This window comes from Oncorhynchus mykiss, chromosome 23 (assembly GCF_057628025.1).
Source record: "Oncorhynchus mykiss isolate SJ-2025 chromosome 23, ASM5762802v1, whole genome shotgun sequence".
NCBI classification, from domain to species: domain Eukaryota; kingdom Metazoa; phylum Chordata; class Actinopteri; order Salmoniformes; family Salmonidae; genus Oncorhynchus; species Oncorhynchus mykiss.
The window spans coordinates 22,327,001-22,352,870 of NC_143044.1; the positions used below are offsets into that span (position 1 = coordinate 22,327,001).

General features: G+C 43.3%; 2 protein-coding genes across 3 annotated transcripts in view; both read right to left on the minus strand.

Annotated features, from left to right (window-relative positions):
- LOC110502589 (heterogeneous nuclear ribonucleoprotein L-like) overlaps window positions 1-25,870 on the minus strand; it is a 54,430-nt gene that overhangs the window by 7,066 nt on the left and 21,494 nt on the right. For both annotated transcript variants that reach the window (XR_016491003.1, XM_090217069.1), the window contains exons 2-6: window positions 10,686-10,804; window positions 9,345-9,582; window positions 2,382-2,469; window positions 2,038-2,132; window positions 1,835-1,907 (exon numbers count right to left, since the gene is read on the minus strand). Coding sequence is in view for 1 of the 2 variants with exons in the window: in XM_090217069.1 (XP_090073195.1) it covers window positions 1,835-1,907; window positions 2,038-2,132; window positions 2,382-2,469; window positions 9,345-9,582; window positions 10,686-10,804 (613 nt within the window). In the remaining variant the exon portion in view is untranslated. The remainder of the gene's footprint in view (window positions 1-1,834; window positions 1,908-2,037; window positions 2,133-2,381; window positions 2,470-9,344; window positions 9,583-10,685; window positions 10,805-25,870) is intronic.
- LOC149972545 (B-cell receptor CD22-like) lies at window positions 16,242-19,993 on the minus strand. Its single transcript, XM_090217068.1, has one exon. The coding sequence runs from the start codon at window positions 18,598-18,600 to the stop codon at window positions 16,771-16,773; it is 1,830 nt and encodes a 609-aa protein (XP_090073194.1). The 5' UTR covers window positions 18,601-19,993; the 3' UTR covers window positions 16,242-16,770.

The window sequence follows — 25,870 nt, forward strand, 5'->3', positions numbered from 1 at the left end:
TATACTGTACGCGTGGGATACTTCATTATACAGCAGCTGATAGAACCATGACTTATACTTATGCTGATATACAATCCAATACCCAGTATAATAAAAGTGTGAGGGTGATTTAAAGTGAATCAAATATAAGTTCCTCTCAGGTAAGCGGAGAGCGGCATGGTACTGAAGCAGTCATTCCCGAGGCGAGGTGAGAGACGTCCACAGAGGACGCTGGAGGAAAACATTTGAGTGTCCTAAGAACGGCGCCACAGCAGGAGACTAACTCACTCTCACTGGGCTTTCAAATGAGTTAGCATCTCGCCTGACTTCTCATTTAGCCATGTAGTAAAGGGTGATATTCATCATAGGGTGAACCCCCTCAGCAGTCGACTGTGTCCCCTGGTTAATTTGAGGAGATGGATGCACTAGGAGAAAAGGGTCTGACTTTCACAGGGCAATGCCTTTCAGATAGCGATATAAAGGTTGGGTCTCTGATAGAGGGCCTCTAAGGAACTGTGACTCTCTTCATCCACACGATGTACCCCCATTAACAGTGCATTCAAGAATAGACATTCAATGTTCAGGATTTAATCTAAGCAGTTCTCTTCTACTACAGTAGGCATTTCAACACATTGACACTGACAGAAATGCTATAATATGAAGTAGTTTACAGTAGAAGATAGTGTCACCTTGGTGTTTAAGTAGATTACAGAGCAGAGATTTTTTGCTTATTGTCTGACTTAAGACAAACGCCTAGAAGACAAAGAGAGAAATACACTCTTATGTTCACATGTCCAGACATGAGATAGTATAGACTAATACATCGATATTTCTACTACTGATTATTTGGTGAGAGAATATAAAGGGTTTTAACCAGTCAGATAACTGACTGAATATGATCAAGAGAAGGAAATTGGTCCAGTCTAAAAAGTCTAAAAGCAGCCAGTCCTCCAGCCATGAGGTGGCACTGGCGGGTTGTCCTGGGCGTGTTGATGTTGAGGTTGCATGAGGTCAGGATGAATGAGTAGTCTCGCTTCCTCTCTCTTGAGGTTTGGGTGAAGATGGATGCATGTTGCTGTGCAGGGTCAGCCTGTCGTCCATCCCTCTTTTTTCCTCTCTCTCCCTCTATTCCCATGGGCGGCAGGTGCAGGCTTGTGAGAGACGGATGTGAGAGTGTGTTGCTTGGAGAAGGACGCGCAGTGGGTCGGTCTTGTGTTGGCTTGGTTGACTGCAGGTCTGTGGTCCATACTGGTCCTTAACCACCTCACAATAGGGGGCGCTACAGTCACAATGATGACTTCACATAGACGGGGTGGGATGGGGGGAGGGTGGTAAAGAGGGGTAGCCAACAACAGGCCATTTCTCTGCACTTTTTTCAAACGGCATCTTTGCTACTATAACATTCCTCATGCAATGATACAACCACAGTGCTCTCCTCAGCCTCTGACTCAGTATCTGGCTGTCTCAAGTTAGCATATTTAGCACAGGATAATGAGAAGTATCACAACTTCTCTGTCTCATTTCAGCTGACGCAGACTAAACTCAGGACAAACAGTCCAGTTCTCTCTCTCTCTCTCTCTCTCAGCTCAGAGTGTATCTATCTACAGCTTGTGAGAAATGAGAAGAGAAACAGCCACACTTCTTTGATATCCTTACCTCTCCTGCTATTCTGTTTGCAGCCTGGGCAGATTTCAGATAAAGGGCAAGGAAAACCTGACTCTGCCCTGCAGGCTGCCCATGGACACTCTGACACAATGACAGCCCTATATGGCAGCCCATAGCCCTAACTCAGCAGCTTCTACACAATGAGATCACTCCATAGCCTACATACACAGAACAAGGAGCAGAATCTTACCTCTTCGGACCAGGTAAGGCTTTGTGTAGTCCCAGCTCTCGTTGTCATTTCTGATCACATTCAAGCGAGTTGGCTGTAGGAGGGAAACAACAGATATGTTGTTGCATGCTGAGGCTGATCATCAGGAAGTGTTCCAGCGTTTTAAAGAAAATCTATTTGCTAAGCGTTATGTATGTGATTGTGTGTGGTGAATACAGACTTACCCTTGCATATTCGATTTTTAAGGTGCAGCAGCCAGCATAGATGTCAGCTCCATTGAGAGCAGCCTTAGCTTTCTGAGCACACTCGATGGACTCAAATGTTAGGGGGGGCAGTTAGGGACAACAGCAACACAACCAAATAATCTCAAGCCTCAATCTACAATTACAAGTCCCCACATAGAAGATATAAAACCTCTAAAACCACCAACAAAAACAAATCTACGCTGGTTGAATAATTTGACCTGTGGATGCCTTTTTTATGGTCACACCCTCCACACTCACACTCTAACAGGCAGCCAGGCAGCCAGCCAGCGAGCCAGCCAGCCAACCAGCTAGACAGAAAGGATATTCCACCATGGCCTGGATGCCGTTGCGTTTGAAGATGACGATGCGCATCACACTGCCTATGGGGTTGCACACTGTGTAGAGAACATCCTTGGAGACAAGAGACGGAGACACACGGAAGGCTTTAGTCAGCTCTCACCAAGGCTGCAGCTGGAAGATACATGTTCCAATTAAAACGGCACTTCTCCCTGACACCTACAACACCGGAGACAATACACCAGGCGGTGACAAATTTGTTCACAATATTTGAGAGGTTCCTGTGTGAAATTGGTGGAATAATGAGAACCAGTGTTTATGTGAGACTTCATCAAGTAGGAACATCTGTGTGTCCTTCGAGTAGAGAGGATGCAGCCTGGATGCAGGAACCTAAACTCAGCAAAAAAAGAAACGTCCTATCACTGTCAAATTTGTTTATTTTCAGCAAACTTAACATGTGTAAATATTTGTATGAACATAACAAGATTCAACAACCGAGACATAAACTGAACAAGTTCCACAGACATGTGACTAACAGAAATTGAATAATGTGTCCCTGAACAAAGGGGGGGTCAAAATCGAAAGCAACAGTCAGTATCTGGTGTGGCCACCACCTGCATCTCCTCCTCATGGACTGCAGCTGATTTGCCAGTTCTTGCTGTGAGATGTTACCCCACTCTTCCACCAAGGCACCTGCAACTTCCTGGACATTTCTGGGGGGAATGGCCCTAGTCCTCACCCTCCGATCCAACAGGTCCCAGACGTGCTCAATGGGATTGAGATCCAGGCTCTTCGCTGGCCATGGCAGAACACTGACATTCCTGTCTTGCAGGAATTCACACACAGAATGAGCAGTATGGCTGATGGCATTGTCAAGCTGGAGGGTCATGTCAGGGTGAGCCTGCAGGAAGGGTACCACATGAGGGAGGAGGATCTCTTCCCTGTAACGCACAGCGTTGAGATTGCCTGCAATGACAACAAGCTCAGTCCGATGATGCTGTGACACACCGCCCCAGACCATGACGGACCCTGCAGAGTACAGGCCTCGGTGTAACGCTAATTCCTTCGACGATAAACGCAAATTCGACCATCACCCCTGGTGAGACAAAACCGCAACTCGTTAGTGAAGAGCACTTTTTGCCAGTCCTGTCTGGTCCAGCGACGGTGGGTTTGTGCCCATAGGCGACGTTGTTGCCGGTGATGTCTGGTGAGGACCTGCCTCACAACAGGCCTACAAGCCCTCAGTCCAGCCTTTCTCAGCCTATTGCGGACAGTCTGAGCACTGATGGAGGGATTGTGCGTTCCTGGTGTAACATTAAAGAATAATAGTGAAGACATCAAAACTTTGAAATAACAGATATGGAATCATGTAGTAACCAAAAAAGTGTTAAAGAAATCTAAATATATTTTATATTTGAGTAGTAGCCGCCCTTTGCCTTGATGACAGCTTTGCACACTCTTGACATTCTCTCAACCAGCTTCACCTGGAATGCATTTCAAGTAGCAGGTGTGGATTGAACTTTGAAATTTTCTTCAAGTGCAGTCGCAAAAATCATCAAGCGCTATGATGAAACTGTCTCTCATGAGGACCGCCACGGGAAAGGAAGACCCAGAGTTACCTCTGCTGCAGAGGATAAGTTCATTAGAGTTACCAGCCCCAGAAATTGCAGCCCAAATAAATGTTTCAGAGTTCAAGTAACAGACACATCTCAACATCAACTGTTCAGAGGAGACTGTGTGAATCAGGCCTTCATGGTCGAATTGCTGCATAGAAACCACTACTAAAGGACACTAATAAGAAGAAGATACTTTCTTGGGTCAAGAAACACGGGAAATGGACATTAGACCAGTAGAAATCTGTCTTTTGGTTTGATGAGTCCAAATTTGAGATTTTTGGTTCTTTGTGAGACGTAGAGTAGGTGAACGGATGATCTCTGCATGTGTGGTTCCCACCGTGAAGCATAGAGGAGATTGTGTGGGGGTGCTTTTCTGGTGACCCTGTTGGTGATTTATTTAGAATTCAAGGCACACTTAACCAGCATGGCTACCACAGCATTCTGTAGCAATACGCCATTCCATCTGGTTTGCGCTTAGTGGGTCTATCATTTGTTTTTCAACAGGACAATGACCCAACACACCTCCAGGCTGTGTAAGGGCTATTTGACCAAGAAGGTGAGTGATGGAGTGCTGCATTAGATGACCTGGTCTCCACAATCCCCCAACCTCAAACCAATTGAAATGGTTTGGGATGAGTTGGACTGCAGAGTGAAGGAAAAGCAGCCAACATGTGATCAGCATATGTGAGAACTCATTCAAGACTGTTGGAAAAGCATTCCAGGTGAAGCTGGTTGAGAGAATGTCATCAAGGCAAAGGGTGGCTACTTTGAAGAATCTAAAATCAAAAATATATTTGTTTAACACTTTTTTGGTTTCTACATGATTCCATATGTGTTATTTCGTAGTTTTTTTTACAATTATTATACAATGTTGAAAATAGTAAAAGTAAAGAAAATCCCTTGAATGAGTAGGTGTGTCCAAACTTTTGACTGGTACTTTACATTTATCAGTACTTTAGTGTGTGCTGTTATACTTCTAACACAGTGACTGTCTCTCTAATCAGACAGTTTGTCTCTGTTTGACTTAATAATAACATAATTCAACCCTATCTAGGTCTCTGCACATTTATCTTGGTTGTTGCGTGTGTTATTTATTCTCTGCTCACCTGGAGTGAGACAGCATAAGGCTGGATCCTTTCTCAGTCTATTTGTGCATCCCATATCTGAGGGAGACTGATATACCTGAGCTTCCTGGTATTCTTATCATCAGCCTAGGGCTGTCCTCGACCAAAAAAAAAGAATTGGTCGACCGAGAGTCGTCTGTTCTTTCGACCAATTTTTCCATATGTGTTTTAATTAAATCAACGATATGCACAGAGCTTGTCTGATGCTTTAAGGCAACTGTTTGATGAAATAATTAAGACACACAGATGACAAGAGGTAGTCCGACCGCAATTGACTTGATTGTTCCAGGCGGGGCTCAGACTTGATGCTCTGTGTTGATAAAAAGAAAGCGAGTGACTGTGTGACTAGCACCCCTTGTCACTCTCTCCTCCCTGCTGCAGCGACAACAGTGTTTATCGCGCTGTCCGTGTTGCTGAACCTGAAAAATAATTACAGCCATTTCTGACGGAAAAGTTTGGTTTCTGAAATCCCTCATTTGTCTCGGTTAAACATTCCCTATTCCCTCAACCCTTCCTCTCGTTACCTGACACACGTATGCATCGCATGCACATGACCAAGAGGGCCTGACCTATAGCACAAACTCTGAACGCCAAAACACAAAATGTATGCAGATGAAGTGAGGAATAAACTCAAAACTGTTTGGTTGCTCAGGAGGTAAAGGGGAAGTCAGATGTGTGGAATAAATTTGACTAATTGCTGAAAATAATGGAGATCAAGAAAAATAAGGTAAGGTGTGCCAAACAGGTGCTGTTAGATTACAATATAATTTTTCAGACTGTTTGAAACAATGTAAACAACAGTAATTCAATTATAAGCATACCATAGAGTCTGTTGTAAGTCTTTTTTCATTTCTTTTTTGAAAGCCTTTATTACAGCAAAGACTAAAAACAGTCGCATGAATTTGTGAATGCAATCGCCGAAATGGAACGGTTTATTTATTGTTTCCGCTAATTATTCAAGGTTTGCTTTGTTATTTGAAAACTAAAATGCTTGATTGCATTTCAATTCATGAATGACTTGTATGCTGTGTGATGACATTAACGAATGAATTATTGATTGATACAGTAGCCTATATAAGTATTGAAATACAGGCCTAAATTACGGGATTAAGACTAAACAGGATGTACTCTTTGGCCTACAGCTTGATGGTGGTTATACAAGGCTGCTATACTAAGCCTACTAATGATAATAACATTACTTATTATAATGATCATAATAATAATAGTAATAATAACAATAAGGAGATTAAAAAGGAGGGTTTATTATTATTATTATTTTTACTAAATGCAGCCGGAAATAACTTTTGGATATCAGAGCAGCGGTAACTCACCAGCATTACAACCAGGAATATGACTTTCCCAAATTGGATCCTTTGTTCGTACCCCCCAGGGCAATTGAACATATTCCAGAAGCTACTCCAAAACACCTCCGGCGGAGAAGAGGTATTCGGAGTGGACTTCTAGTCAGGAGGCGTGTACACCATCTACCGCTCCGAGTTTATATCTCGCTAATGTTCAGTCTATGGATAATAAAGTAGATGAACTCAGGGCGAGGATCTCCTTCCAAAGAGACATCAGGGATTGTAACATACTCTGTTTCACGGAAACATAGCTGTCTCGGGATATACTGTCCCCATCCATACAGCCAGCTGGGTTCTCAGTACATCGCGCAGATAGGAATAAAGAACTCTCCGGGAAGAAGGAAGGCGGGGTTGTCTGTTTCATGATTAACTACCCATGGTGTGATTGTGATAACACACAGAAACTCAAGTTATTTTGTTCACCCGAACTAGAATACCTCACAATCAAATGCCGACCATAAGTGATTCGGTTATAGTCACATCTGTGTATATTACCCCTCAAGATGATACCCCGACAGCCCTCAAAGAACTACACTGGACTTTATGCAAAATGGAAACCAAACATCCTGAGGCCGCATTTATTGTAGCTGGGGATTTTAACAAGGCACAGTTGAGGAAAACGCTACCTAAGTCCTACCATCACATTGACTGTAGTACTCGCTCTGGAAAAACATTGGACCACTGCTACTCAACTTTTCCAAATGCCTCCAAGGCCCTCCCCCGCCCTCCCTTCAGAAAATCTGATCACGACTCCATTTTTCTCCTCCCTTCATATAGGCAGAAACTAAAACAGGAAGTACTAAGGTCTATTAAATGCTGGTCTGACCAGTTGGAATCCATGCTTCAAGATAGTTTTGATCACGCGGACTGGGATATGTTCCGGGTAGCCTCTGAGAATAACATTGATGAATACATGGATACAGTGACTGAATTCATCAGGAAGTGTAAAGGAGATGTTGTACCCACTGTGACTATTAAAACCTACCCAAACCTGAAACCATGGATAGATGGCAGCATTTGCTCAAAACTGAAAACACGAACCACCGCATTTAACCATGGCAAGGTGACGGGGAATATGGCCGAATACAAACAGTGTACACTAGTTATTCCCTCCATAAGGCAATCAAACAGGCAAAACGTCAGTACAGAGACAAAGTGGAATCGCAATTCAACAACTCAGACACAAGACGTCTGCTGTCCCCACTTGCTTCAAGATGTCATTCATTGTTCCTGTGCCCAAGAAAGCAAAGGTAACTGAACTTAATGACTAGCACTCATTTCTGTCATCATGAAGTGCTTTGAGAGGCTAGTTTTAAGGATCATATCACCTCTACCTTACCTGACACCCTAGACCCACTTCAATTTGCTTACCACCCCAATAGATCTGCAGCCAAAACCCTCACAAACCGTTACAGATGCACAATTGAGAGCATCCTGTCGAGCTCTATCACCACCTGGTACGGCAACTGCACCGCCCGCAACCGCAGTGCTCTCCAGAGGGTAGTGCGGTCTGCACAACGCATCACCGGGGGCAAACTACCTGTCCTCCAGGGCACCTACAGCATCAGATGTCACAGGAAGGCCAAAAAGCTCATCAAGGACATCAACCACCCAAGCCACTGCCTGTTCACCCACTTTCATCCATCAAAGCTGGGACCGAGAGACTGAAAAACAGCTTCAATCTCAAGGCCATCAGACTGTTAAATAGCCATCACTAGCCGGCTTCCACCCGGTTACTCAACTCTGCACCTTAGAGGCTGCTGCCCTATATACATAGACTTGGATTCACTGCCCACTTTAAAAATGGAACACTTGTTACTTTAATAATGTTTACATTTTGCTTTACTCATGTCATATGTATGTACTGCATTATATTCTACTGAATTTTAGTCAATGCCACAAGCATTTCACCACACCCACAATAATATGTGCTAAATATGTGTATACGAACCATAACATTTTATTTTATTTGGCTTTATTATGCACATAGCAACATGGTCTAGGATATGGCAACAATTAAACAGCGCACTGATGTTTCAGAACCGCGGATATCGACCGCTATCCAACGCGGGAGAAAGCGCATTTGTTTTCAAATATTACATTTTTTATTGTTCTTATGTAATATAACCATATACATTTTCAGTAGCAAATGTCTTAGACTGATGGACTATACCATCCCCATGGCCTCCACAATGGATCAGTCCACTCAGACAGGTGTCTTGTACACCATGACATTTTTATTTTGTGTTTGCTATATGCTCGACTAAAGAAATCTCGGTCGACCAACCGCCTATCGACCAGTCGACTAAATGGGGTCAGCCCTACATCAGACACATGCTATCTGAACACTACAGGTACCCCGCGGAGAGCCCTCTCTTTCTTTCAATGCAACCTGAGAGGGAGGGAGGGGGAGAGAAAGAGAGCAGAGGGAGATGACAGAGAAAGGTGGCGATAGATGGGTGTTGGCAGGAGATATATAAACCTTGAAACAGCCACAAGATGCTTTTAAGCACTAGTTTCTAAATGTAGCCTGACTGCTCCCATTAGGGGAGAGAGGTAGACAGAGAGAGAGAGAAAGAAAGAATGAAAGAGAGGGTAACATAGAGAGATAGAAAGGGAGCGAGAAAGCAAGAAAGAGTACAAATATAAACCCTGTAGTTCTATGATTATACACAATGTTTATAATTCATATATTCACTTGACTACTGTTAACATGGGCAATAATGAGGTACTCTTGGTCAGTACTGTTACCATGGTGACAGTATAGCATGCATACAGTGCCAGGCGGGTGGCAATTACTGTTACTGCTGTGATGCTATTGTGTAATACAGTATGTATTTTCAGCACTGACTCATGCCAGGAGTCACGTACTGTTACCATGTTCTTACCGTGGTGATGGGGTAGAGGGGATTCTGGATCGAAAGGAGCAGGACTTTGTTGCCACTGTTGGGGTTGTCTGAGTTGGTGGGGCGAGTGATCCTCTTGCTGGTGGAGTAGTTGAAGAAGGCCTGCTGGCCTGCGATGTAGACGGCCTCGCTACTCCCACACGCCACACACTTATCAGCACTCTCCACCATCTCAAACTCCACCAGCGCCTGCCGCTTAAAGGGCATCATCATCACATAGCTGCCATCAACACAGAACAACAAGGAAGTCCATTAGAATTCAATTCACTGAGTAGAAAAATGGTCTATTACTCTAAATGGACAGTGGCTCAAATAAAACCACATTCCCTCTCTACCGTAGGGAACGACATTTGGTGCTAAAAGTAGAACACTATTGGAAATAGGGTGTCTTTGAAATTTGCCCGATGAGAACTCATGTCCTGAACTGACAGAATGAAAACTTTGCAAGTTTGGAATGTAAAACATTTCCTAGTTCAATTCTGAGGTTATGAGGTTATATTCTCAAACAATTCTACCAGAAAGGAAACTGCTCTATTTGTTTGTGGGACTTTTTGTTTATACTTCCCCCTAAAATCACCTATGTTGGCTCAACATAGATGCACAAAAACAGAAGAGGGGAGGGAGTTAGTGCAGTTGTTACCGTACTGTGGGCAGTGCTGGTCTAATTGGACAGTTACCATAGTTTCTACAGTTACCATGGTACGGTAGATTGTCTCTATGTTGTGGGTTAACCATGCTGTCGCAGCTCTCCTAGGTTTGATGGGACGTTACGTAATTAATATTGCACCACATAACGAGCCTGATTAACACTGAGCTCTCTCTGTTACTCAAGGTCTCCGTGAGGTAAAAGCTTGGTTTGGCCACAAACACCTCCACTCCATGTGCGTGCTGGTATGTGTGTGTGTGAGTCGACTGTATACTGACGTGTGACTCTGAAAATGTTTGCGTGTGTCTGTGAGTATGTGTGTAGCTCTTCAAAGGAAGTGAGTTGAGCCTTCAGTACATGCTGATATACGTTTTTATTTCTACAGAACCCCCCAATGACTTCAACAGGATGAAAGGCAAGTCACTGGGGAGGCCTGAGGGGAAATGCCTCACACATATCCACACCACATTTACATGATCCATGTAGCTACACTCTAATCCACAGTCTTCCAAGTCACAGTACAGTGCATGTTCCATATTCGTTTCCCTTCTGTTTAACTAAAAGATGAGATAAAAGCCTTTTTATTTCTATGCCTTACAATGACGAAAACAGGGGGTTAAGGGGTGGGGGGTGGGGGGGGGGAACATATCATCCAACATATGTGAGTGGATTCTTACCATATAGGGCCAAACTTTTCCAGGGCCTCCACCAGGTCAGCTTCCACCACGGCCTCACACAGCCCCCTGACATGGACCACTGGGGACTGGGCAATTCTGTGGGAGTCATCCCCACTGTCCTGCAACACACACACACAATATTGGTTAGAGATCAGAACAAATACAATTCCTAGAATAGGGGCAGAGGTTCTGTTGATCATAAATCAACTGGCAACTCAAGTGCAATGCACTGTATAATACCTATCTAAAAAAGGAGTCATTTTGAAAAGAGTGGGTGTAGGGAGGAGGTTTCAGGCTGAATAATTGAACTGCAGCTCAAAATGACCTCCAGTACAGCCTAACCTTCCCTAACTGGGACTGTACCCCTCTATGTGAGAGTGTGAGAGTGCATTGGAGAGTGCAAATGGGTGCCTTTTCATCCCTTTGATATTTTAAGTAGAAATTGTGCACCAATATTGAATTTTAAAAGCCTGTTATATTAAATGAAGTGCCCTTTACTACAGACCACATGCATAATTCAATAAATCAGATTTTTAATATGAATAAAGTAAATTCAGCACTTTGACATGTCCCTCCATCAACCCTGTGTCACCTTGAGGAAGATTTGAACCCACTTAACCCAACATTTCTCCAAGTTTCACCATCATTGTAAAACCCTAGTTATTTTGTTGTTTTGACAAAGTCATTTCTGAAGACTATTATTTTTTTCATGTGATTAGTGATTCATTTATTTGATGTGATTAGTGTCCCTCATTTTAAGGTCAACCCTGTTACATTAACTGAATTCTCATTTTAATTCATTTTAATTTAATGAAACTTTTCCTTTGTAAATAAAATGTAAAAAAATGTTGAACATCTAATAGTCAAATCCTAGTGTAAAAGCAGGTTCTACTCTTTTTGGCCATTTTCTGGTGTTTTGTGGTGGAAAACTGTGCGGGTCGAGCATAACACATCAACCCTGATACCCATAGATAGACAGGCTAGCATAACACATCAACCCTGATACCCATAGATAGACAGGCTAGAATAACACATCAACCCTGATACCCATAGATAGACAGGCTAGAATAACACATCAACCCTGATACCCATAGATAGACAGGCTAGAATAACACATCAACCCTGATACCCATAGATAGACAGGCTAGAATAACACATCAACCCTGATACCCATAGATAGACAGGCTAGAATAATACATCAACCCTGATACCCATAGATAGACAGGCTAGAATAACATGTCAACCCTGATACCCATAGATAGACAGGCTAGAATAACACATCAACCCTGATACCCATAGATAGACAGGCTAGAATAACACATCAACCCTGATACCCATAGATAGACAGGCTAGAATAACACATCAACCCTGATACCCATAGATAGACAGGCTAGAATAATACATCAACCCTGATACCCATAGATAGACAGGCTAGAATAACACATCAACCCTGATACCCATAGATAGACAGGCTAGAATAACACGTCAACCCTGATACCCATAGACAGGCTAGAATAACACATCAACCCTGATACCCATAGATATACAGGCTAGAATAACACGTCCACCCTGTTACCCATAGATAGACAGGCTAGAATAACACATCAACCCTGTTACCCATAGATAGACAGGCTAGAATAACACGTCCACCCTGTTACCCATAGATAGACAGGCTAGAATAACACATCAACCTTGATACCCATAGATAGACAGGCTAGAAATGTTTTAACAATTTCCTTGTTTTTTGTTGTGAAGCTTACATTTAATTGCAACTCCCTGTTGTGCACAACAAGCTTCCATTCCCTCTGTCACAAGGGGATGTATGGCTGATATCAGATGAAATCGTCAACCCTGTTATGGTCAACCCTGTTATTTTATTTGGCACTTAATCGGCACTTACTATAGTATTTTTTAAATTTAACCTCTTGAGATGGGAAAATGTGTTTTTAATTACATTGAGCATGTGATCTTTATGATAGAATGTTAAAATTAGGTGAAAACATGTATTTTCTTTGGAACAGGGAACAGGGATTCCTGACTGAACTGAAGGGTTAGTTCCACAGGTGAAAATGGTCAAATCAGCAAAAAATGCTCTCATATTTAAAGGCAAGATTAAATATTTAGAAGAAAAACCATGGCCTGCTCGGGGAATCTCAGATGAGTCTTTATTTCAGGCTGTAGCAACAGAACGATGTTTACACTACCTCTGTGATCTAATAGCCTCAGGACTGGGCGGGCTAAGTAACTGTAACTGGGCGGGCTGAGCTGAGCTGTAACTGGGCGGGCTGAGTAACTGTAACTGGGCGGGCTGAGTAACTGTAACTGGGCGGGCTGAGTAACTGTAACTGGGCGGGCTGAGTAACTGTAACTGGGCGGGCTGAGCTGAGTTGTAACTGGGCGGGCTGAGCTGAGCTGTAACTGGGCGGGCTGAGTAACTGTAACTGGGCGGGCTGAGCTGAGTTGTAACTGGGCGGGCTGAGCTGAGCTGTAACTGGGCGGGCTGAGTAACTGTAACTGGGCGGGCTGAGTAACTGTAACTGGGCGGGCTGAGTAACTGTAACTGGGCGGGCTGAGTAACTGTAACTGGGCGGGCTGAGCTGAGCTGTAACTGGGCGGGCTGAGTAACTGTAACTGGGCGGGCTGAGTAACTGTAACTGGGCGGGCTGAGTAACTGTAACTGGGCGGGCTGAGCTGAGCTGTAACTGGGCGGGCTGAGTAACTGTAACTGGGCGGGCTGAGCTGAGTTGTAACTGGGCGGGCTGAGCTGAGCTGTAACTGGGCGGGCTGAGTAACTGTAACTGGGCGGGCTGAGTAACTGTAACTGGGCGGGCTGAGTAACTGTAACTGGGCGGGCTGAGTAACTGTAACTGGGCGGGCTGAGCTGAGTTGTAACTGGGCGGGCTGAGCTGAGCTGTAACTGGGCGGGCTGAGTAACTGTAACTGGGCGGGCTGAGCTGAGTTGTAACTGGGCGGGCTGAGCTGAGCTGTAACTGGGCGGGCTGAGTAACTGTAACTGGGCGGGCTGAGTAACTGTAACTGGGCGGGCTGAGCTGAGCTGTAACTGGGTGGGCTGAGTAACTGTAACTGGACGGGCTGAGTAACTGTAACTGGGCGGGCTGAGTAACTGTAACTGGGCGGGCTGAGCTGAGCTGTAACTGGGCGGGCTGAGTAACTGTAACTGGGCGGGCTGAGTAACTGTAACTGGGCGGGCTGAGCTGGATTTCTCTAGTGGTAGTGGGCGGGACTCTATCTCTCTCTGATAGTGATATCCCGATGTTAACATGCATTCAATATGTGACATGCAGGAATAACGGTCAGGACCTATGCCGAATGGACAAGGTGGTTGTGCAGCATAGTGTTAAAGCTCACTTCTCTTTCAAACACCTCTCTTTGATTGATTTAGCAATACACCTCCATTCCTATAGTGCAACAAAAACCTCCCACTCTTCCCTTTCACATGTCCTATTCTACTCAAAGTCTATGAGGGGGAGCCAGGAAGAGGAAGAGGAAGCAAGGCAGAATGAGGAGGTTGAAAGTCAAAAGACAGCACTAAGAGAGACAGCTAGGGGTTAACGAAGAGATGCGAGTAGTTCAAGGAAGAGAGGCAAAGAGAGGGAAGGTTTTAGTTGTACAAATGAAGAGAGAGAAAGAAAGAGACTACAGCCTGTGCGGAGAGAGGGAGAGAGAGAGATAGAGAAAGACTACTGACAAGGCAGTAAGATTAAATCCTTACTGGCAGGCTCTGTTCCCAAAATGAGATTGATTTCAAATGGCCGACAGTTCAGTCTCTGCAGACTCTGATAATCTATAACATCACATTAAATCATGTTATTCTTTCCATATCAATGTATTCATTCCCAGGGTCATGGAGAAGTTCCATTACATTCTCTTTCATACGGATAAGGGGGAGGCAAGGCTATATCATCAGTTTCTCTGAGCTAAAGAACCAATTAAATGACTCAGCTACTTGGTGACAATCAGGTAAATAGAATGTGGTGCCTTTAAGTGATGAAAATAGCGGAATAACTCTCCTCTTTCTTGGGCTTTCTAGCTTAGTTGGTCCTCTCCTCTCCCCCTGTTATATCTACATTCCCCATCACTTCTCTGTGAAATACCAACCTAGTGTGCAAGGATTAGTTGGCTGCCCAAGTGTGTGTATGTGTATGTGTATGTGTATGTGTATGTGTATGTGTATGTGAATGTGTGTGTGTATGTGTATGTGTATGTGTATGTGTATGTGTATGTGTATGTGTATGTGTGTGTGTATGTGTATGTGTGTGTGTATGTATGAGTGTATGTGAGTGTATGTACTGTATGTGCAGGCATGGCCAGATGGTTCCCAAGGTTAAGTGGCAGTCCTATCCATCAGCTGATTCATTTTCCCAGAGCGCAGTTTTTTTCAGTGTGTGTTAAAGTGGTGAGTGAGAGTGGCCTACTGGCCTTGTATTCCAGCTCATTCCTCACTCTAATCCTGAATAATCTCCACCCCAGCGCAGGTGACCAGGGGTAAAATGAGGTTAAATTACTCTTACCTTCTCACTCTCTCTACAGCACTTTATCTTTCTCTCTCTCCTCTCTTATGATGTGTGGATCCCACTTTCTTGCCGATGTCCTCAGTCTATTGTGTGTGCGAGTGTTTTACTGTGTGTTCACTAAGCCCCTGGCAGTCTCATAGGGAGGTGACCCCTGGCAGTCTCATAGGGAGGTGACCCCCTGGCAGTCTCATAGGGAGGTGACCCCCTGGCAGTCTCATAGGGAGGTGACCCCCTGGCAGTCTCATAGGGAGGTGACCCCCTGGCACACACATCAGCGTCTGGCGTTTAGTGAGTGCATGGCACCAGTGTGCGCATTGAGAGACAGAATACATGTGTCTTCCCCTACACTCTTAGAAAAAGGTGCTATCTACAACCTATAAGGGTTCTTCGGCTGTTCCCATAAGATAACCCTTTGAAGAACCCTTTTTGTTTCAAGGTAGAACCCTTTTTGAGTTCCATGTAGAACACTTTCCACAGAAGAACCCAGAAGTTCTTCTACCTGGAACCAAAAAGGGATCTCCTACGGGGACAGCCGAAGAACCCTTTCGGAACCCTTTTTTCTAAGAGTGTACCCTCACTGTGTGTGTGTGTGTGTGTGTGTGTGTGTGTGTGTGTGTGTGTGTGTGTGTGTGTGTGTGTTCCTCTTCCCTCTCTCTAGTATTTATAGCACATTTCAGGACTGGCTTCAGAAAAAATGTAGGCCATGCAGGAAAAGAGCTGTTGCAGTGTATTGTGATAGACGACCAATTAGCTTCCTGTATAGGGAGGTGTGTGTGTTGTGTGTGTGTGGACGTGTTTAACTATTCTATAGTAAACTAACAAAAATTTGACCAACTGGGGACATTTTGTTAGTCCCCACAAGGTCAAATGCTATTTCTAGGGGGTTTAACCCTAACCCCAATCTTAACCCAAAAACCTTAACCCTAACCCTAGCACCTAACCCTTAATGTAATTATAACCATAACGGTTAGAGTTAGCATACTAGTATGCTAATAAACCAGGGGTCAAAAAAACAAATGTATTGTCATACAGCAAACATTTAATGAATTTAATTTACTTAAATCTTAGTATTATATTAACAATACTGACAGTTTTGCACGATTGCTGATATATTCCTATGTATCTTTGCTTTCAGAATAGCTGTTTTTAGTTGCTATATCGACAAGCGTCTATTTTGTAATAATCAATCCATGATTAAAGATAATTACCATGAGCATGAGCAGTAATTGAAGTGGCAATTACTAAATGGCATACTTTCATATATTTCCCTCACTGTAAAGAATAGGAAAACTTGCATATGATTTGATTGTGTTTATTTCAACCTCATCTTGTGTAGTAAGCAACAATCAACTCTAAAAACCAAACAATATAACACCATTTACATTTGCAGTAGCCAATGGCAAAACATTCCAGCAATCATATTCACCTTCAGCATAAAGTCTAAGGTTAGAGCTCAATGTGTGGGAAACATCCCAGACAGGCCCATGTGATAGCAGGACAAAAAAAGGTGCAAGGCGTATTTTTGGGTTGGTGCTGTAGGTCTTCAGGCTCTATGGTGATTCTCTCTTCGGGATAGAATCGTACATCGAGAGGCGAGAGTCTCTCTGAAGGGCTGTGTAGGTGTCATCCTGTATGTCATCGTTCTCATCAATGCCACCCTGTATGTCATCATAGTCATCAGGGTGAGCGTAGAGAGTATCTACGCTCTCCTCCTCACTCACAGCGGTGTTGGAGGCATCATTACTGACATAATGGACTCTCGGTGTATCAGCTCTTTCTCCGCGGTTTCTCTGTTTCAGTGTGTAGTAGCTGAGAACGAGAAGAGTTCCAGCAGTCAGGACAGCCACAACGCACAGTACAGGAGTCAAGACATTCACTAGTCTATCATCTGTGGTCAGGTCCCAGGTAGAGTTCTGAGCTCCAATCTCATTCTTAGCCTCACAGAAGTACTGGTCAATGTACCCAAGACTGACACTGGGGATGGTGTAACTTTCTGTTTCTCCCCGTAAGACGCTCACTTTAGTTCCGTTCCTTTTGTACCAGGTGTATTTCTCCATTGGTGGGTTGGCATCGCTGCTACAGGTCAGAGTCACTGAACTGCCTTCCACTATTTTATTCTGATCTGTGCTGACCGTCACGGTGGTGGACCTTGGAGGATATCTCACAGTGAGTGTAGCTCCAAGGGAGGGCTGATTCTCAAGGCCAACCAATACACAGGAGTAGCTGCCTGCATCCTCACTGCTGACTGGGTCAAGGTACAAGACCCAGTGTCTGTTAGGGCTAGGTAGGCGAAGTTTGTCCTTGTAGAAGATGTAGTCAGTAGAGTTTTGCTTCAGAACGCAGGACGTTGAGCACGAGATCCAGACTTTCTCTCCCTCTATGACGATGTCGGGTCTAACATTTACAAATACATCTGTGACAGACAGAGTGACCTGAAATGGGTCATTGTAGCTCCCCTGTTGTGTTTTGAATCTGAAACAGTAGTTGGCTGAGTCTCTCTCTCTGAGCTCTGTGATTCTCAGGGTGCAGTCAGTCTTCTTGTCTCCACGGTACTGCACACTATCTCCATACTCCAAGTCTTCAGGCTTCCCTTTAGTATCCACAGTTTTTGACCAGAGAGTCTGTGTGATGGTCTGACCACTGGGGTATGTGTAAGTGCAAGGCAGATCCACAGATGACCCGGTTATGGCGCAGATTGTCTTCTTTGCGTATTTCACCTCCCAACAGTTTTCCAGGAGACAAAGTGAAGGAGAACGGAGATCATTTACAGCACAGGAGTAACTGCCAGAATCCGTAATGCTGAATGGGTCTAGGTACAGGCTGGTCTTCAGGGTCTTTGGGTTGGTTAGTCGTCGTCCATTCTTATACCAGATGTAAGTAAGGTTGGGGTTGTTACTCAGGATACACATGGTACTGCAGGTCAGTGTTACTTTTTGTCCCTCTTTCACAGTGTCCGGATTCTTAATCACCTTCAGACCTGTGACAAAAACAGTTGTTCCAGATTCGCTGTTCTTCCATCCTGAGTTCTGTGTGTTAAGTCTAAACTTATACTCAGCAGAGTCACTTGGTCTCAAATTTATGATCGTAGTAGTTAGGGAATATTGACTGAAACCCCCAACAGCACCATGTAACAAACGACCATAATACTCTGGGTCTTCACTCAGATCCTCCGGAATAGTTGTGTCCTTCCATTTCTTCCTGTTGTTGTTGTTAAACCAGTAGAATTCTTTTAATTTACGTCTGGTATCTTGGATTGTGAAACCGCAGGACAATTTTACAGACAATCCTTCTAAGACGCAAACACTCTTCTTTCTACAAAATAAAACTGCCACATCTTCAGCCAGTAGAACTGGTATAAAGAGGAGAAGTCCTGCAAACATACTTCCTGCCAAACGTCCACGGAATCCTAAACGTTTTGGCGGTGCAGTTGAACTAAATTCAAGTGTGAGGCAGGTAATGTTCTTTTTTAATACTTATTGGAGGCAGAGTGAACTGTAACTTCCTTCCCTTAAATGATCAAGTCATATCATGCTTCCTTACATGGTGAAGAGAAATTGAGAAATGCATCTTACATTCATTTTCTCAGAACTTTGATGAAACGATCAAAATGAGGATGAGATAAAGAGTACGGACTTGTTGAACATTCTTAATACTGTTGAACATTCTTAATACTGTTGAACATTCTTCATACTGTTGAACATTCTTAATACTGTTGAACATTCTTAATACTTTTGAACTTAATACTGTTGAAAATTCTTAATACTGTCGAACATTCTTAATACTGTTGAACATTCTTAATACTGTTGAACATTCTTAATACTTTTGAACTTAATACTGTTGAAAATTCTTAATACTGTTGAACATTCTTCATACTGTTGAACATTCTTAATACTGTTGAACATTCTTAATACTTTTGAACTTAATACTGTTGAAAATTCTTAATACTGTCGAACATTCTTAATACTGTTGAACATTCTTAATACTGTTGAACTTAATACTGTTGAACTTAATACTGTTGAACTTAATACTGTTGAACATTCTTAATACTGTTGAACTTAATACTGTTGAACTTAATACTGTTGAACTTAATACTGTTGAACTTAATACTGTTGAACTTAATACTGTTGAACTTAATACTGTTGAACATTCTTAATACTGTTGAACATTCTTAATACTGTTGAACTTAATACTGTTGAACTTAATACTGTTGAACATTCTTAATACTGTTGAACTTAATACTGTTGAACTTAATACTGTTGAACTTAATACTGTTGAACATTCTTAATACTGTTGAACTTAATACTGTTGAACATTCTTCATACTGTTGAACATTCTTAATACTGTTGAACATTCTTAATACTTTTGAACTTAATACTGTTGAAAATTCTTAATACTGTCGAACATTCTTAATACTGTTGAACTTAATACTGTTGAACACTTAATAATGTTGAACACTTAATACTGTTGAACATTCTTAATACTGTTGAAGTTAATACTGTTGAACATTCTTAATACTGTTGAACTTAATAATGTTGAACACTTCATACTGTTGAACACTTCATACTGTTAATATTTATACACGCCATCATAATAAACCTAATACAACATACTGAGATAGTCTCTGAGATATGTGTACAGAATTTAAACGTAGTTAAATGTCCTTCATTTTTACTACCTGAATTGACTGAAAACTGAATTGATGCCAATCCTGTAATCGACATCCAGACACACACACACACACACACACACACACACACACACACACACACACACACACACACACACACACACACACACACACACACACACACACACACACACACACACACACACACACACACAATACAACAATTACATAAGTAATCCACAGGTGGGGATTGGATTTTACATCAAACTTTCAAAGGCTCAAATTGAGTCCTGAAAGCTCATCCTTGTGAGAGATTTGTGAGCCTTAAAGTCTCTATAGTCTCCTTCTCAGACCAGTCTCTCTACACACAGTAGCTAGATTAACTATACAGTATGTTGTCCTGGGAATACAAAGCAGATCAGATGCATACATCTATGTCAGAAAATCTATTAAAGCATGTAAGCTGATGGGAGAGAGCAATACAACAGATAAATGGTGAAGAGAGTCTAGAGAGACATATTGAGAATGATTAAAAGCAGTAAAGTAGCATAGTCTGTTTAAGAGGAGAGAGTGTGTAAGCGTGTTGGGACTCTGTAGTGGGATATACTGAACATGGGTTAACTTGGGGGAGTCTGTTAGCATGTTGAGAATCTATGAGGTCCAGGCCAGAGAGTACAGAGTAATGTTCCATGGACTGTGAACATCAGCTTTCCAGGCTTTCCAAGTGTGTGTGAGTAAGAGAGAGTTTGTGTTCAACATCAGCTTTCCAGGGTTTGTTTCCTGGGGGCTTGAGCATGTTTGTTTATGTGTGTCTGTGTGTGTCTGTGTGTGTGTGTGTGTGTGTGTGCGTGAGCATGTGCAAATACGAGAAACATGAGTGCGTGTCTGTGTCCCTCCGTATGTGTTTGAGTGTTGAACATCGACTGTTGACGTTTTGCCTCCCAGGAGCCCCACCCCCCTCCCCTAAACGTCTGAGAGGAATATTATATCATCCACAGGTCAGGGATGTGTAAAAAACAAACTTCCCAGTGACAGCCCTACATTGCTCACTGAGACATATTCCTTAAGAATATGATCATTCTACTACAATATCCCATCCCTCTCCAATTCCACCTCAGAGTTCAACCAGGCTTTCGTTTAAATGAAACCATTTCATTCTGTACCAGACTGCATCCCTGAAACACACAAGGCCTTCACATTGAGCTTCGCCCTAAAAACAATATTTCCGAATGGACATTTTGGGGTATGGTTAAAATGAGGCTCAAAGGTAGCTTACCATACCATTTCACATGCCTGTCATGAATCGTTTAGAATCCCTCTATGTTACACGATGAGCCTTACAGCATGTGGACTAACAGACCTCTGCTTCAACATAATAATGATCATGATCCATCCTCGACTTCCTTGTACGAACAATAACACTTTCAAATGAAAGGTAGAGCAGGTGATAATTATTTGTACAAATTAGACTTTGACGTAATTTGTCATTCTGACATTCATGGTGCCAAAAACACTAACCATTTAATCAACAGAACACCACATTCAGAAGAAGCAGCTTTAAAGGGTAATGTTTCAGCCCAACCCTGCTCTCACACCTGCATAATTGTCTGAGAAGATTAGCCGTATTAGCAATCAAGTCTCATCAAGCCTGCGACAATAACTGGCCTCTCTCTGGCCTTTTCATAACCCTTTATTCTGAGTATGCACCTGGCAACGTTTGACATTCACGAATTCAATCAAATTCAGACCCATCGTTTACTATAGCAGCCAATTACTAGTGTTGTGCTGTTTTGGCTGAGAAGAGTCCTGCCGTTATCTGAACACGGGCGTACATTTTTAATGGTGTTTTCCTGATGCCTGTCAGGATGCCTCACTAAGGTGTAATGTCACATTAATTCTGCCTGGACACGCTGAGAGGGCAGCTGTTCTGAACAGACACACACGCATGCACACACACTTTCTTTTACACACATGTAATGTGACAGCATGAGTGGATGTGACTTTAATTGAATCCCTTCTTGCTCCACAGCACTGGGTGGCAAACACAGCCCCTCCATTTGACACCTGCAGCTTCTGTCAGGAGAGACATTTTGAAGGCATGTGGCGTGTGCCGAACACACTCAGTCTATCATGTATATACAGTGTTCCATTACCAGGACGAGAGAGAGAGAGAGAGATAGAGAGGCACACACACACACACATACACACACACACACACACCCTATATTAGTGTCAATCAATAAAATGGACTTTCTCCAGCAGGCCAAGGCTGGTGTAGAGTGAGGAGGGAGAAGGGAGAAAGCCTAGACACACAGACGACTCCACATCATAAACACAATGACCAGAGCAGGCAGAATGATAGGTCAACTTTACCATTAATAAAGACCAGGAAGGATAAAGAGAAACCTCCAGAAATATGTGTTAGATATGTGTATCAGAGTCATCTACTCAGGAGGACATTGTGTGGTGTCAAGTTGTATCAGCTGAATTAAAATGAGAAACTGATACTGATATACTCTCATATACACTAAGAAATACCATTAAGCATGAATACACAAAATATTTACACATACTATACAGACATTGGCTACGCACGTACATACACATACAGTTGAAGTCAGAAGTTTACACATACTTAGGTTGGAAACTTGTTTTTCAACCACTCCACACAACCACAATGAAACAATGTGGGTAACAGGCAACTATCGCATAAATCATGGCCCTATACACACATGCACGTACGCAAACACACCTCCTAATAACCCATCCGCTAATAACCCATCCTCAACCGCCCAACTATATGTGATAAAGTGAAAATCTGAGGCCCGCACCGACCCTAACCCGCAAATCTAGAAAATGAGAAAATGCGCTGTAGCCTACAGTCAGAGAAGGCGGAACATTTTTTTTTTTACGTGGGGTGCAGTATTTTGTTGTTGTCTAATTTTGATATGTTTCCGCTTATAATACCAAACATTTTGGCAGGTTATTTGTTAGTCCTCTTGTCTATAATTAGATACAGTACATGCGGCTTCTCTTCTGTCATTGTATGTTGCCCTAGAAGACTAAATAAACCCGTGCTCACCAGAATAATGTCATAAATTGATAGAATGAATGTGTCACTCTAGTCAACACTGGTAAAGCCTCTGTCATCACTGCTTCTTTCACGATTTTCTGCAAAATTTCCAAATGACATCGGTTTGATCAGTTGTAAGGAAATAGAAAGCTGTGAAAACAACCCAACGTGTTTCTGACAAGATTTCAGATCGGCTTGGATGCATATTTTATGTGGTAGAAATACTATCAGCTTTTATGATGCTGATAAAGAAAGCATCTCTCTGCCATAGGCCTATTTGAAGTCTAGTCTTACGGCTGTCGAATTTGTATAGCGCCTCACAATAATCACACATAACATCGCCGGCACTGCTATCATCCTCTTTTACCACTTCACCAAATCTTTCCCAAACATGACTTTTCTGTCCCTCCCTTCTCTTTATTTTCAAGCCTCCATTGCACAGCTTTTCTCTTACTGAATTAAACTCTGACATTGTCCTTTTTGCATCAGTGGATCCACGTTAACTTTTTCTGCCTGTTCCCAAAAGCCTTTAGGCTATTTTGTGCCGGTAAAGTTAGGCTCTGAAGTTTAGGCTTACGCACTAATGCCAGATAGCCTAAAGATAATGAAACTAAAACCTCAATGTAGTCTATAGATATAAATTGCACAATAATGGTACATTTATTACTTTTTTTAATGTACTGTTTTCTCTTTATTCAACCCGACCACATCACTGCTGAACACACACTATACACACGTACACATGGCAGCATTTGGATTTGCCGATCTGCAGTAAAGAACGCAGAGTTAATCTCAGCCTATGCTGCCCTTCAGTCCCTTGACTTTTTGGCCTGACGGAGACATGGATCACCCCAGAGAACACTGATATCCTAGCTGCTCTTTCTTCATCTGACCATGTTTTCTCTGATAGTGCAAGAGCATCTGGTTGTGTCGGTGTTGGCACAGGGCTACTCATTTCTCCTAACTGGAGATTTTCTCTTTTCTCCCTCTCTCATCTGTCCATCTCCTCATTTTAATTCCATGCTGTCACTGTCACTTGTCCACTCAAGCTTATCATTGTTGTCATCTATTGCCCACCAGGTGCCCTTGGAGAGTTCCTCAATGAGCTTGACACCTTTATAAGTGAAAATGGAAGAAAACAAAACTTCTGGAGGACCTATCCTGCTGTCACTCCCTCCTCTCTAGCGTCTCTTCCTCTGTATCCACTGCTAAAGCCCTTTTCTATCACTCTAAATTCCAAGCATTTGCCTCTAACCCTAAGAAATTATTTTCCACATTCTCCTCCCTCCTTAATCCGCTCCTCATTCACTCAGCCTATTGAGTCCACTGGTCCCACTCACACAGAACCCTATGCCTTGACCTCTTTCTCCACTCTCTCTCCAAATGAAATCCTGCGACTTGTGAGGTCTGGCCGCCCAACAACCTGCTCGCTTGACCCTATCCGCTTCTCCCTTCTTCCTACTTCCCTCATCAACTCATCCCTGACCACTGGCTGCATCCTCTCTGACTTCAAAATGGCCAGAGTCGCTCCCCTACTCAAGAAACCAACACTCAACTCATCTGACCCTAAACAGTCAGGCTTCAAGACGGATCACTCAACCAAAGCTGACTCTCTGTCCTCTGTTCTCATTCTCCTAGATCTATCCACTGCATTAGACACGGTAAACCATCAGATCCTCCTCTCAGGGCTGGGCGTCTCAGGCTCTGAACACGCTTGGATTCCATCCTACCTGGCAGGCCGCTCCTACCAGGTGACGTGGAGAGGATCTGTGTCTGCAACATGTACTCTCACTACTGGTGTGCCCCAGGGCTCAGTTCTAGTCCCTCTTCTCTCTATACATCAAGTCACTTGGCGCTGTCCTATCATTGCTATGCGGATTACACTCAACTACTTTTCTCCTTCCCGCCTGCTGACACCCAGGTGGCAGCCCACCACTTCAAGCTCAACCTTGACAAGACGGAGGTGCTCTTCTTCCCAGGGAAGGCTTGCCTGCTCAATGACCTCTCCACCACGGTTGACAACTGCTCAGTGTCCCCTCCTAGAGTTCAAAAAACCTTGGTGTGACCTTGGACAACACCCTGTCGTTCTCTGCAAACATCAAAGCAGTGACTCGCTCCTGCATGTTCATGCTTTACAACATCAATAGAGTACGACCCTGCCTCACACAGGAAGCGGCACAGGTCCTAATCCAGGCACTTGTCATTGCCCATCAACTTGCTGTTGGCTGGGCTCAGCACTTGTGCCATCAAACCCCTGCAAATTATCCAGAATGCTGAAGCCCACCTGGTTTTCAACCTTCCCAAGCTCTCCCATGCCACCTAGCTGCTCCGCACACTCCACTAGCTTCCACTTGAAGCTCGCATCCACTACAAGACCATGGTGCTTGCCTACGGAGCAGCAACAGGAACTGCCCCTCCCTACCTTTAGGCAATGCTCAAACCCTACATCCCAACCCGAGCACTACGTTCTGCCACCTCTTGTCTCTTGGCTCCCGCTCAGCCCAGACAAAGTTCTTCTCTGTCCTGTCACCCCAATGGTGGAACCAGCTTCCCCCTGAAGCTAGGACAGGTGGGAACTTGCTCAAAAGTGTATTTACTATGCCTGTGATATGTGGCTGTCCCACCTAGCTATTTTAACATTAATAAATGTAAAATGTAAAAATACACACTCAATCCTTTCTCTGTTTGAAAACGTATTCAAGCCCGTGGGAAATCTAACACATATTTGCCCTGTTCTAATATTGGCAATCGTAGCTAGGTTTCCATCCAATTGGCGACTGATTTTCATCTGAATATTCTAAAATCTACATAAAAACAAGATGCGCATTTTCACACCAGAGATGTGTTTCCATCAAATTGCAGATAAAAGGCTGTGTGTGATGACGTAGTGCACATAAAAATACCTTTTGTGGTTAAATTCCCATGTACCGAATAAAAAATACCAAAAAAG

Coding starts and splice junctions, on each gene's coding strand:
- LOC149972545 (XM_090217068.1), bottom strand. CDS start 18,600: ATGTTTGCAGGACTTCTCCTCTTTATACCAGTTCTACTGGCTGAAGAT.